The sequence below is a fragment of the Dryobates pubescens genome, chromosome 24 (assembly GCF_014839835.1).
Source record: "Dryobates pubescens isolate bDryPub1 chromosome 24, bDryPub1.pri, whole genome shotgun sequence".
Lineage (NCBI taxonomy): Eukaryota > Metazoa > Chordata > Aves > Piciformes > Picidae > Dryobates > Dryobates pubescens.
Window position 1 is genome coordinate 2,771,247 of NC_071635.1, and position 13,022 is coordinate 2,784,268.

General features: G+C 49.2%; 1 protein-coding gene across 1 annotated transcript; it reads left to right on the forward strand.

The window, feature by feature from the left end:
• Positions 1 to 79: 79 nt before the first annotated feature.
• Positions 80 to 10,756, forward strand: NAAA (N-acylethanolamine acid amidase). The gene is made up of 11 exons (XM_054172501.1): positions 80 to 267; positions 903 to 1,067; positions 2,099 to 2,225; positions 2,628 to 2,718; positions 3,929 to 4,005; positions 5,296 to 5,468; positions 6,223 to 6,285; positions 6,822 to 6,888; positions 7,673 to 7,701; positions 8,638 to 8,717; positions 9,825 to 10,756. The coding sequence occupies exons 1-10, from the start codon at positions 80 to 82 to the stop codon at positions 8,711 to 8,713; spliced, it is 1,056 nt and encodes a 351-aa protein (XP_054028476.1). The 3' UTR covers positions 8,714 to 8,717; positions 9,825 to 10,756.
• Positions 10,757 to 13,022: the final 2,266 nt, after the last annotated feature.

Below are 13,022 nucleotides of genomic sequence, written 5' to 3' on the forward strand. Positions count from 1 at the left end.
CTTCGCCCGGGGCCGCCCCTCTGTGGGTGTGTGGGTGGGGGGGCGTGACCGCTGCCGCTAGCGGAGCGCGGCCGCGGCGATGGGGCGGCTGTGGGGGCTGCTGGTGCTGCTGTGCGGGGCGGCGGCGGCCCCGGCCCCGGCCGCCCCCGCGGTGCCTCCGCTGTTGTGTAACGTGAGCCTGGACAGCCCCCCCGAAGAGCGCTGGCTGCCGGTGCTGCGGCGCTTCGATGCCGCCTTCCTGCGCGCCGCTGTCGCACGGGTCATCGAGTGAGTGCGGGGCCCGGCGGCCCCCTGCGGGGCATGGGGAGGGTGAAGCGGTGGAGGGAGCGGGGAGTGGGAGCGGGCTGGCTTTTCCCTCCTGCCCCGCGGCACTTGTCACCCCCCGCCAGCCCCGCTGCCCGGGCGGAGCGGCCGAGGCGGCGCTGCACGGCTGCCGGCCTCCGCAGTCAGCGTCTTGGGAGCCTTAACGCGGCCACTTGAGAAGCTGTCAGAGGACGCACGGGGAGCTCCCTGCTAGGAATAAACCGCCTCACCAATAGGAAGCCCGTGCCGGATGTTTGGCCGGGGTTGGGCTGGGTTCTCTGTGCAAAGCTGGGCTGGACTTGATGAGCTTCGGAGGTCCCTTCCAGCCCTTACCATTCTGTGATCAACAAAACTGGATTTGTCCATGGTGATGTTGGGTCAGTGGTTGGATTCTGTGATCTTAGAGGCGTTTTCCAACCAAAACGATTCTGTGCTGTGCCCTTGCTCCCTGCAGGGAGTTGGACAGGATGACCTTGGAGGGTCCCTTCCAACCCAATGAATTCAGTGGTTCTGCTGTATGATTTCAGAGGTCCCTGTTCCTGTATAAGCTGCAGCCTTGGCTGTCTTTCCTCGGCTGATGCCCTGCGTGTGTTTTGCAGTGAAAGTGTACCAGAATGGGTCCACGAGGTCATTCGGCCCATAGCAGCAGAACTGGAGCTCTTTATTCCACAGCCCTTCGCGGGGGAAATCCTGGGAATCTGCAGAGCCCTGGGAATAAGTCTTGGAGATGGAGTCCTGCTCAACTTCGCCTATGAGTCGACTGCGTAAGTGGCTGAGGCTTGCAGCGTCAGGCAGAGCTTTGTTCCAGCTCAGTGTGGGAGGATGCTCAGTAAGGCAGGTGAAGACACGTGGCACTTCTCATTCCCTCTTCATGCTTTCAGCTGGCAGGTTTCATCCTCCTCAGTCAGTTTGTATCCTGGATTGAAAGAGAAATACAGAGCAGTATTTTTAGAATCATTAAGGTTGGAAAAGACCTCTAAGGTCATGGAGTCCAGCCATCAACCCAGTACCACCATGGGCATCAGGCCATGTCCCTAAGTGCCATGCCTACATGGTTTATTTGTTAATACAGGTAACATGCAACTGCAATGGGGTATTTCTTGGTATGTATATCTGTGTAAATACATAAAAGCATGAAAAAACCATCTGGTAATGAGGAAGGGTCATCTGGTCAAAGTATTTGCATTAGTTTATCTTCAAACTTGTAACACCAAGGCAAGGAAACTTTGAAATCATTGCTGATTTAATAGGCTTGATTAAAGAGCCTGCTTTAATGGAACTGAAAGGAGTTTCAGCGTGCTTCCTGTTGCAGATAAGCTGTGAAATGGCTGACACTTGGACTGCTGCTTTCAGTTTGAAAGGCTTTTGTTTGACCTTTTTATCTTGAGTTGTGATTAGAAATAAGTGAAACAATCTCCAACAGTCAGAATGAAATCCAGATCCTTTGTGAGTTTCTTGGTTCAGCTGTCAAGCATCTTGTTTAGAAATCCAGAACGTTTCAGACTGATACTCTGTGGACTTTTTCTACCTCTCAGCATTTTGTCTTGTTTAGAAAAGAGGTAACATGAAGCAATTAAATTTTCCCTAAGTGGAAGTGCTGCTTCCTCCCTGGACTGTAATCTGCCCTGAAGCAAGTAACAGTTTGGCTTTTGATTTTTCTGAGCCAGGCTGAACTGTGGAATGTGTGTAAGACCCTGTGGGGTGGGACTTTTCCTTCTGGCTGTCATGCCTATGTCATGTTGAGCTAATTCAACTGCCATACATTTTCCTGAAACCCTTCTGTTTCTTTCTGAAGGTTCTGTACCAGCATTGTTGCTCAGGATGCCAAAGGAAACATTTACCACGGTAGGAACCTGGATTATGACTTTGTGGACATCTTGAGCAAGATTACAGTTGATGTGAGGTTCCTCAAAAATGGGCAGGTATGACCTGTGGTGAGCATGGCTGGGGGAGGTATTCCATGAAGGAATGGGCAGTGGGGTTTAATGTGGGCATGTGGTTTCCATCCCAAGTTTGCTGGATTAGCAGAGCACCATAGTCACTCTCAAGGAATGCAGGATGAATATTAGTTACCTTTGCTTTCTGTTTTGTGGTGATAAACTGGAACAAATAAAATTGCTTATTCCATTTTATTCTATTCCATTTTATTCTATTCCATTTTATTCTATTCCATTCTAATTTATTTAAGCTGTTTGATTTTGTTCTAATCTAAGGCAAAGTGCTTTAGAGCAGCTTCTGTGGTGGAAAAAAAGCAGAGGATTGTGCTTCAGAGCCTTGCTTGTATTGTCAGTAGTGCTGAAGTACTGTGTGTTTCCTGGTTCCAGGTGGCATACCAGGGCACCACCTTTCTTGGTTACGTAGGCCTATGGACTGGCCAAAGCCCACACAAGTTCACAATCTCTGGTGATGAACGAGGTACAATCAGTCTCCCACAGCTGCTGTTGTGCTGTTCTGTTTTAGCTGGTTTCTGCATGCTCTGAGCTCTTCCTAGAATCATTGAATGGGTTGGAAGGGACCTTCAAGATCTTCCATTTCCACCCCTTCTGGGCAGGGGCACTTCCCACCAGCCCAGGTTGCTCAAGGCCTTACCCCACCTGGCCTTGAACACCTCCAGGGAGGAGGCATTTACAACCTCCCAGGGCAACCTGTTCCAGTGTCTCCCCACCCTCACTGTACAGAATTTCTTCCTAATTTCCAGTTTCAATCTCCCCTCTTCCAGTTCAAGGCCATTGCCCCTTGTCCTAGCACTACCTTGTATAAAGTCCCTCCCCAGCTTTCTTGTAGCCGCTTTCAGGTACTGCCTCCTTCTCTCCTGTTCTCCAGGAGGGAAAAACAGAAGTAAGGTTGTCAGGAAGGAGCTGCAATGGAGTGACTTGTTTAGCTCTGGGTAGCAGAAGCAGACATGCTGCCAGGTTTGGCTGCTGCAGAAGAAAGACATTAGTCAGCACATCTGGACAGAGGTCCCTTCCAGCCCCTATCATTCTGTGATTCTGTCATCTGAACTCAGTGTCAGAGGTGACAAATGAAGTGGTCTGTTTAAGAGACAGTTGGAGATGGTGGAGTAGAGGCTGAAGGGAAAAATATGCACTCTGTAGGGCAAACAAACAGCTGCTTTCCTACTTCTCTCCCCTTCTCTATTCTGTGTTTCTCTGCCCTTATAAGGCAGCTTGAAAGAGGATGTGAAGACTGAGATCTATGGAAAGGCAGCAGGGCTTCAGAGAATGCATGGAGGCACTGGGAAGAAGCTGAGGAGAGAGCTGGGAGTGGAGGAAAGTTGAGAGATGTCACTGCTGAGAATTGAAATGGAAATTTGAAGGGCTTGTGACAGTCAGGAAGGCAGAGGAAGGGTCACTGCCTTTTCCACCAGCACTTGAGTTTCACAAGCATTGATAGGTGTGTCCAGCTCTGTGCTTGGGTTTGCCTCTGCCATCCCTTCCTTCTCTTTTTCAACAAGCAGATACTTTGTGCTTTTCTTAGTTGTTTGTTAGACTTTATTGCACCACTCTTCTGTAATGCAGAGATTGCAGAGCTGGAGGGGGAACACTGAGCAGAAAGAAGGCAGGAGGGTAGATGTCACAGAGCATGTGTAACAGGCATGGGAGGTAACTTGTGGTTTGTTTTCCAGCTGCTGGGAGATGGTGGGAGAACGCAGTAGCTGCTTTCCTGAACCGGAACTACCCTGTCAGCTGGCTTGTCAGAGATGTAAGTGCACTCAGTGCTGCTCTCTTCATCTCATTTCTGCCAGCTCCTCATGCAAGTGATGTTCCAACTGTCAGCTTCACAGAAAAGTCAAGCAATTGATAAATGCATTTCATCAGAGGGGAAAGCTGTTGCTCCCAAACTTGTCAGGGAGAGAGAAGCAATTCAGGTCCTTCAGGGGGATGACCTCTGCTCGCTGCCAGAAGTCCTTGAGGAACTGTGCCAAGATTTCCTTCCTGGGGACTATTTCAGCTGGCTGTGATTGGTAGCTTGACAAACTGGGGCAGGTGCACTCTTCAGTGGTTAGCACCTGACCCAGTGGCTGTTTTGCACTGCATTTGCCATGTTGCCATGCTAAAAAGCAGAGCTCCCTGGTGAGTAGGAGTTCAGAGTGGGATCTTGTATGGCACATTTGGTGAATGCTGTGTGAGGACACTGCTAAGAGAAACCAGGTCTGCTGCTTCTCCAGCCTTGAATTACAGTAAAAAAACAATGACAGGGTTTGTAGGTACACTCCCAGCAGAGCTGGAATGGCTCCTGGAGACTTTCTTGTTGCCATTTTTGGAGTTCAAGACTGAGTTTCAGGTTGAGACTACTAGCTGCAGAGCTGCTGGCAGAATTACTTCTTCCTTTCCCTGTCTTTCTAAGCAGTTTTGGTCAATGCTTGGTTATCCACATTTATATTGCCTGCACAGCACTCAGTTTTAAACCTGTGCTTCAGCAGGTTGTGGCTCTCTACCTGAAATTAGCAGTTTCCTTGGCTGTGGTGATGGCTACTTTATGCTGTTAGTCACTTGGTTATGGCAGGAGAAGCCAGGCTTGATTGTTCACCATTGTTACCTAAATCCTCTTAAACTTTTGCCAAGACAGAGACATGGAGTGGGTGGTTTTCCCTCCCTTTCATCTACTTTATTGTGTTGCTCACACTGAAAGACTCTGAGGGTTGAATTTGCAGGGCATGGCCATGCCTCTGTCTCTCAAGGGCAGATGTTTTTCCCCACTTTGAACCATTTCTATGTCTGTTTCGTGTCTGAGTATTTCCAAAGCTGGGATGAATGAGTTTGGTTCCTAATTAATGAGTTCAGTTCCTAATCACATCCATTTTGTATTCCTGGGCTAGGCAGTTTGGGAAACTTTTCAGAGCAGTATTTTCAGGTAGCACTTTGCATCAGTTGCCCTTTTCACAAGAGCTAGATTGATTATTTATGTATTGATTAGCTAACCCAGTGCTCATTGCTGTGCTTGACTGTGCTCTGTGATCTTTGTTTCTCTGTGATCTCCATTTTGCACTAGACCCTGAGCAAAGCAGAGGACTTTCAGTCAGCTGTTCTCAGACTAGCTGGCGTTCCCATCATTGCTGAAGTTTACTATATTGTAGGAGGTGTGTCCCCCAAAGAAGGCATGGTCATCACCAGGAACAGAAGAGGCCCAGCAGATCTCTGGCCTCTTGACCCTTTAGGTGGAGCGTAAGTAGGAAACCAAATTGGTTTGTTTGGGGTTTTAATGTTCCCTCCTGAGTGCTAGGCAGGGTTAGTGAGCCATGTTTCTTGAGAGGCCCAGGGCATCTCTTACTGATGCTTACAGATAGAACAGAATAGAATTAACCAGGTTGGAAGAGACCTTTGAGATCATCGAGTCCAACCTCTCACCCAACACCATCTCATCAACTAAACCATGGCACCAGGTGCCTCATCCAGGCTCTTCCTAAACACCTCCAGTGATGGAGACTCCACCACCTCCCTGGGCAGCACATCCCCATGGCCAATCTCTCTTCCTGGGAAGAACTTCTTCCTAACATCCAGCCTAAACCTCCCCTGGCACAGCTTGAGACTGTGTCCTCTTGTTCTGGTGCTGCTTGCCTGGGAGAAGAGATCAACCCCCACCTGGCTACAACCTCTCTTGAGGTAGTTGTAGACAGCAAGAAGGTCTCCCCTGAGCCTCCTCTTCTCCAGGCTAAGCAACCCCAGCTCCTTCAGCCTCTCCTCCCAGGGCTGTGCTCCAGACCCCTCCCCAGCTTTGTTGCCCTTCTCTGGACACTTTCCAGCAACTCAACATCTTTCCTGGACAGAGAAAGCTTGAAAGCCCTGGAAATGAACCCAAATCCTTTCTCTTTGAGAAGGAATCCCACCACCTCGTCAGGTTGGGGCAATCCAGAGGGTGATTCTATGAATCTCCTGATTTGCCCTTTGTTTGCTGGGATGTTTGTGTGCTGTGTTCTAGATGGTTTCGTGTGGAGACAAACTACGACCATTGGACCACTCCTCCTCCTTTTGATGATCGAAGGTAAGTTTAGTCTGGAACTGTGGGATGAGAGAACTTCTATGCTGAAAAGCTTCAAGAGCTGGGTGTTGTCTGCTCTGAGCAGCTGTTAGCTCAGCAGGCAGCTTGGTGCTGCCCCTCTAAAGAGAACAGATAAGGCCAGGAGCGATCCTGACTTGTGGCAGAGGAAAGTCTGCCTGGCAGTGAGTGGTGTAAGAGATCAGAAACTTCAGTGCTTGGGCAGGTACTAAAAATTCATTGACAAAGCCAAGTTTAGTAAAAGTGAAAGGATTTAGATTCACAGTGAAGCAGTATTTGATGGTAATAGGAAGGTGCTTGCAGGCATCACACAGGCTTTGGGCTGTGTAGTGTGCAAACAGCTGCTGGTAGAGTACAGCTTGCTCTATACCCAAAGGTGTAGTAATAGAGTAGCTTCAGCAGTGTGAGCCTGGAGTCAGTCCCACAGAACTCTGGAGCCAAAGCAAGCATTTCAGTGTAAAAATGTCACCTTGGTGGTCTTTGGAACAGTCAGGTTTAATGGTACCTGCATTTTCCTGCAGAACTCCAGCCATCAAAGCCCTCAATGCCACTGGGCAGCAGAACATCAATTTTGAAACACTGTTTAAGGTAACTTCTTTTACATTCCATGCTGTGACTTCAGGGGTCTTTCCAAAGCAGAAATGCAGCTGTGTTTCTCTTGTGGGGAAAAAGGGGTGCTGTACACCCAGCTCTGGAGAGTTTAAGGCTGCTGAGGTGGTCTGATGAAATGTTTCTGAGCTCCTCTGCTACAGGCATTGCATAGCAGTCTGCCAATCCAGGTGGACAGTGTGAGAGGTGACTCCCAGAGATTCATGGAATGGGTTGGGTTGGAAGGGACCTTGAAGGTCATCCAGTTCCACCCCCCTGCCATGGGCAGGGACACCTTCCACCAGTCCAGGTTGCTCAAGGCCTCATCCAGCCTGGCCTTGAACACTTCCAGGGAGGGGGCATCCACAGCCTCCCTGGGCAGCCTGTGCCAGTGTCTCCCCACTCTCACTGGCAAAATTTCTTCCTAATCTGCAGCCTAAATCTCCCCTCTCCCAGCTCCAAGCCATTGCCCCTCATCACCACCATCTTTGTGCTGTTCCATATTTCAGGCACACCTCTACATACTACAGCAGATAAAGTGTAAGGCTTGAGAGATACTTCCAGGTAGAGGACTTAAATGTTGCCTATTTCAGCAAGCTTTTAAAAAGGCACTTCAATAAAATGGTCAGATGTTGAATATAAAAACCCCAACCAACCCAACCCAGCAAGAGAAATCCTGCATTTTGCATTACTCCTTCTCCTACCATCCTGCTGCTCTCCCTGAGCAGCCTTTTAATTCCCTCTTTGGTGACCAGAATGACAGCTCTTCAAACTTTCTGTGCAGGTGCTGTCAGTGAAGCCAGTCTTAAACAAGTAAGTACTGGATTCAGAGCTGTTGGCCAGTGCCTCCCTACCTGCTTCAGGCCACTCAAGTCCATCACAGCCTTCCTTAGGATCTTCCTGTGCATCTCTGAGTGCCTTATGGTTTCCCAGCTGAGGCTTCTGCTTGTGCATGTGGGACTTTTCTCACTTCTGCATCATTCTTCCTCTTGGCTCTGCCACTCCAGCCACAAGCCTGCCCTTTCTTAGGCCCAGGCTGCTCATGGGAAGTTCCTTGGCAGTAATGAAACAAGTGACTGCTTGGAGGAGCAGATGGACTTTGTGCTGAGTCATTTGTGCCTTTGACTTTGAGACAGTTGGGGTTGTCTTAATGCTGCAGATAGCTTTCCCTGGAATTTCTGAGGTAGCTCAGCTTGGTGTGTGCAAAAGATGCCATTGATTGGATTTCTGAGAGAGATTTATTTCACTGTGCCATTATTGTTCTGCATTGTTCCACAAGCTGCACCTCTGCAGGTTATCCTGTGTTGGTTCACCAGAGGCCAACCCTCACCTCCCTGCAACCTCCTGTCAGGGAGTTGTAGAGGGCAATGAGGCCTCCCCTCAACCTCCTCTTCACCAGACTAAACAACCCCATACCCCTCAGCTGCTCCTCACCAGCTTGGTTGCCCTTCTCTGGACCTGCTCCAGCCCCTCAATGTCCTTCTTGGAGTGAGGAGCCCAAAACTGAGCCCAGTATTCAAGGTGCAGCCTCACCAGTGCCCATACAGGGGTAAATGGGTGTAGCAATGCAGCTCCTGTGCTGTGCCAGCTGCCTACACTGCTGTCAGTCTGTCCCTGGCTGTTTGTTGCCTTTCTGTAGCTCTGAATGGTTGTTTCCACCAGAATGTGTTCTGCTGCTTAGCTGGCTTGATAAATTCACCTCCCTGCTTTGGGAAGTCTCCCACTGACTGCTGCCCCTTTCCCTCCCAGTAACACAGTGTACACCACAGTCATGAGCGCTGCACACCCAGACCGCTACCAGACGTGGATCAGGACTCGGAAGTGAGGCTGTAAGTAGCATGCTGCTGTCCTTGCTGCTTGTACTTAAATAGCTGAAGAGTCCTTGAGGGACAGAGCCCTGCAGTGCCACTTGAGTGACCTGGTCTGAATTCCTCTTCTGGCCTTGCTTTGTGTATTGACACTGGGTAAATACCTTCCCTGGTTGCTTTAGAGGTTGAGTTAAGGATTGACTTTCTTTGCAGCACCCTTGGGGATTATCTTAGGAAAAGTGCTGGCCTCTCTCAAGCAGTTCCCTGAGGTCTTCTTGAACTGAGGGGCCCAGAATTGGACACAATGTTCTGGCTGTGGCCTCACCAGGGCAGAGCAGAGGGGCAGGAGAACCTCTCTGGACCTACTCACCACCCCCCTTCCAATCCACCCCAGGCTGCCCTTGGCCTTCTTGCCCACAAGGGCACGTTGCTGGCTCATGGGCATCCTTCTGTCCACCAGGACCCCCAGGTGCCTTTCCCCTGTGCTGCTCTCTAGCAGGTCAGTCCCCAGCCTCTGCTGGCCCATGGGGTTGTTCCTTGCCAGATGCAAGACTCCACTCTCATCCTTGATGGATTTCATTCCATTTCTCCCCACCCAACTCTGCAGCCTGTCCAGGTGTGGATGAGTGGCAGCAAAGCTTGCAGCTGTCCCCACTGCTACACTCTCACATCTCCAGCTGGTGGCTGATGACAGGAAGCCAGAGGGAACTGACTCCCCAGCAGCAGGGTTTGGGGCCCTTGGTATCCAGAAGGGTCAAGTTTAATTTGGGCTGGCTGGTCACAGATGACTGAACATCAGCATCCTTTGAGGGTTTTGTCCTGGGAACTTGCAAAGAGGTCTTGACCGTAACAAGGTGCATCACGTGGTTGCTTCAGGGTGTCAGAGCTAAGAGTTAAGTTCTTTCTGCTCCAAGAAACTCAGGTTCCATGGTCCTGCCTGGAGCACAAGAAGCTGCATTCCAGGTTGAAGAGGTTTTCAAGCTCCTGTTAGCATTGCATTTGTAGCAGTTAAATCAGACACTTGATTGTAGCAAGAGTAATTCTTGTCTTGGAGAGATTCTGAAGAGTTTGTTTCTTAGCTCTGTTACAAACCCTTTCTTTGTTCATTTAGTTCTCTTTTTATTTCAGCAGACAAGAGGAGGGAAAAGCTGAAGCTTCCCAACACTGGCACATGGGTTTTAAGTCACTCTCACGAGGAGCAGTTGGTCTGGCTTATTAATGCTGTGAACTGTTGAGGAAATACTGGCTTGCTGAGTCTTTGGAATGCTGCAGACCATGCTGTTAATTAACTGCAGTGGAAGCTGGGTGGGTTGGATTGCAGTGAAACTGATGGTTTAGCAGATGCTGATGGCTAAAAATGGCTTTCATTATTTTTATTAGTTGCACTAATTGGGCAACTTGGATGTCTTTATGTGCTGATTAATAAACTCACATCTCTTGTACGTGGCCTGCAGCTCTGGTTCTAATGAGGTAAAAATGTGCAGCTGATGGCTTGCTGGGTGTTACTCCTGATAGCATCCTGCTCTTCCTTGCTCTGTGAGGGGCAGATGCAGCAGTTAGCTGCATGCTCAGCTGTAGACAGTGCTGGGTTTATTCATCAGGAGCTGGTGTAAGAGGTAGTGGAGCCTCCATCCCTGGAGACATTCAAAACCATCCTGGATGTGTTGCTGTGTGACCTTGTCTAGTGGACCCTGCTCTGGCAAGGGGTTTGGATGATCTCCAGGGGTCCTTTCTAATCCCTGCCACACTGTGATTCCTGCTAACAGCCCTGAGAATGTTGGGGGAGAGAAGGTGTGATCAGTGTTAGGTCAGAGGTGGGTGCAGTGCCACCTGCACTATTTGCAGACGGGTTCTGCACGTGGTTCCTGAGAGCCTTCTGTGCTGTGGGGCCTTTACCTCCTGGTGCTGGGTCTGGCTGACCTACTTACCTGCATCCTCTACTTCTGCCTGGATAAAGGCACTGCAGGCTTTGCCTTGACCCAGTTTATACCATTATGTCAGCAGTCTTACGCCAGAATGATGCATTTGAAACCCAGAGCTCCTGGAGGAAGATGTGAATAAGAGTGAATGATGTTGCTTTAAATCTCAGAGCAGGCATCAGCTCCTGATCCCAGCAGGTTTTCCTTACATAACAGCCACCCACAAGCAAAGACAAAAGGCTCTGTACAGGTGTAGCTGTGCAGAGTCTTCTTGACCTCAGCAGTGTTAGGCTGATTATCTGCTGGCAGTGATGTGCCCAGCTCCCTCTTATCAAGTGGATTTGGCTTCATGTGTACAAACAGAGCTGGAGTAGAGAAATACTTGGTACCTAAGAACATTCAGGAACCACTTGTCTGCTGCTGGTGTGTTTGTGATCAGAATTTGCTCAGAGCAGGTCTGGAAAATGGGGGGGTGGGGGTGGCTTGAGATTGAAACAAACTAGGTGTGAAGAAACCTTTCAGTTTGCTTTTTACCTTTAAATTACTGTCTTAAAAGCCTTGCATTTCATCCATTGGTAACTGTTCAGACATGCTGCTCACCAACAAAACCACAGAACCATAGAATGGTTTGGGTTGGAAGGGACCTCCAGAGCTCAGCCAGTCCAACTCCCCTGCAGTCAGCAGGGACATCCTCCACTGGAGCAGGCTGCTCCGAGCTCTGTTGAGCCTCACCTTGAATATCTCCAGGGATGGAGCCTCAGCTACCTCCCTGGGCAACCTGTTGCAGTGTTGCAGCAGCCTCATGGTGCAGAGCTTGTTCCTCACATCCAATCTCAATCTGCTCTCACTTCAAACCATTGCCTCTCCTCTTCAGGCCTTTGCAACAGCTGTCATTTACCACCTTCTGTTTCCAAACTAGCTGATTTACCCCAAACTAGCTGATTTAACCCATGCAACGTGCTCAGCTGCTTTGCTGTAAGACTGATTTAACCTAGGGAATGTGATAGAATTGATAAAAATACAGACAATAAAAACAGCCTAACAATGCTGGAAATGTTCAGTGGTTGTTTCTGGAGGGTTTGGGCATTTGGTGGGGTGTTTGTTTCTGAAAAAGGAGGCTTGTTTGTGTTATTTGAGGCTGAATTGTTTGTTGATTGTCCTGTTGGGGATTTCCTCTGCCTTGTGTTCCTGCTTTTTAGAGGCCAGGAAGTCAGCCACCTCCTCTGCTTTCTCAGGCCCGGTCAGATCCATCACTTAGAATTGGGAACTAATGAAACAGAACTAAGTTAACTACATTACCCTTGCTTCCTCCAGCCTTTTGCTTCTGCACTACAGATTCTCTAGCTACAAAGCCCCAAAGGTTTTTCAGCCCAGGACAGGGAATGGGTGAAGCTTGAAATTCTTCTTCCCTCCAGGAGTTTGTCTTTAGCAAAAGGCAACTAGAAAGCGTGTAGGGTCTGAGTGGTGAGATGAGAGAGGCCAAGGTAGTCTATGTCTCAGTTGTAATCCTCTTCAGTAATCCTAATCCATTTCAGAGCTGTAGCCTTTCTTAAGCATCACATGAGAGAGGATTCTTAAGGCTGCTCAAAACAAGTGTGCAGTAAATAAGTCGCAGGGGCTGCAGCGGGTGCAGAGCAGCACACACCTCCGTCACTGCAGCTGCTGGAGGGCATGGAGCTTCCTGCTGCCTGCCCCAGGGAGGTCCTGAGGAGCTCCTGAACTTGTCATCCAAGAAATCACTTCAAGTACTGAACAGAAAGAAGAATTTCCAAAGTGGAGAGCTGCTGCTGTGTTGCTAACTCTATCAGGCAGAAGCTGGCAGCCCAGGTAAGCTGCATTTTCTTTCTGATTTCTCTGTTCTGTGTTCAGAAGCAGCTACTCAGCACCCACAGTGGGAGGTGAAACATCATTTCCATCTGTCAAGCTGTATAAAGCTGCAGCTGGGGGGATTCCTGTCTGAAGTTCTCCTTTTGGGCACTGCAGGAAGTGTGCAGGTGCAGAGGTCAGTTCAGATAAACTGAGCTTCACCATCTCCTTTCCAGCCACGAGCCATGCCCAGCCTGCTGGGCACGTGGAGCATTCCTGGGTATTTAGTCCAGGAGGCCAAGGCAGGCTCATCACTTTCCCTAGCACTAGCTGGCATTTTCATTCCTGGCAGAAGGACTTGATTTTAGTTTTAATTAATCTGTAGCTCTTAGAACCGTTGCTGGTTTTCTCACTAGGAGGTGGTGGAGTCTCTATCTCTGGAGGCATTCAAGACCCACCTGGGTGCATTCTGGGAGATGTTAAAACTTTTCTTTCCCTCCAACATGCCTTTTGGGTTTTTCTCCTAGGAAACTCTCACTGCCTTGCACATTTTGTTCATCTCTTCCCTCAGTTGCTCAAATGCCTATAACATGATCAAGTT

Excerpts from the sequence above, each read along its gene's own strand:
- NAAA (XM_054172501.1), top strand. The coding sequence starts at position 80 with ATGGGGCGGCTGTGGGGGCTGCTGGTGCTGCTGTGCGGGGCGGCGGCG. Across the intron at positions 268-902 it reads GCTGTCGCACGGGTCATCGA|TGAAAGTGTACCAGAATGGG; the intron begins GTGAGTGCGGGG and ends TGTGTTTTGCAG. Across the intron at positions 7,702-8,637 it reads GTGAAGCCAGTCTTAAACAA|TAACACAGTGTACACCACAG; the intron begins GTAAGTACTGGA and ends TTTCCCTCCCAG.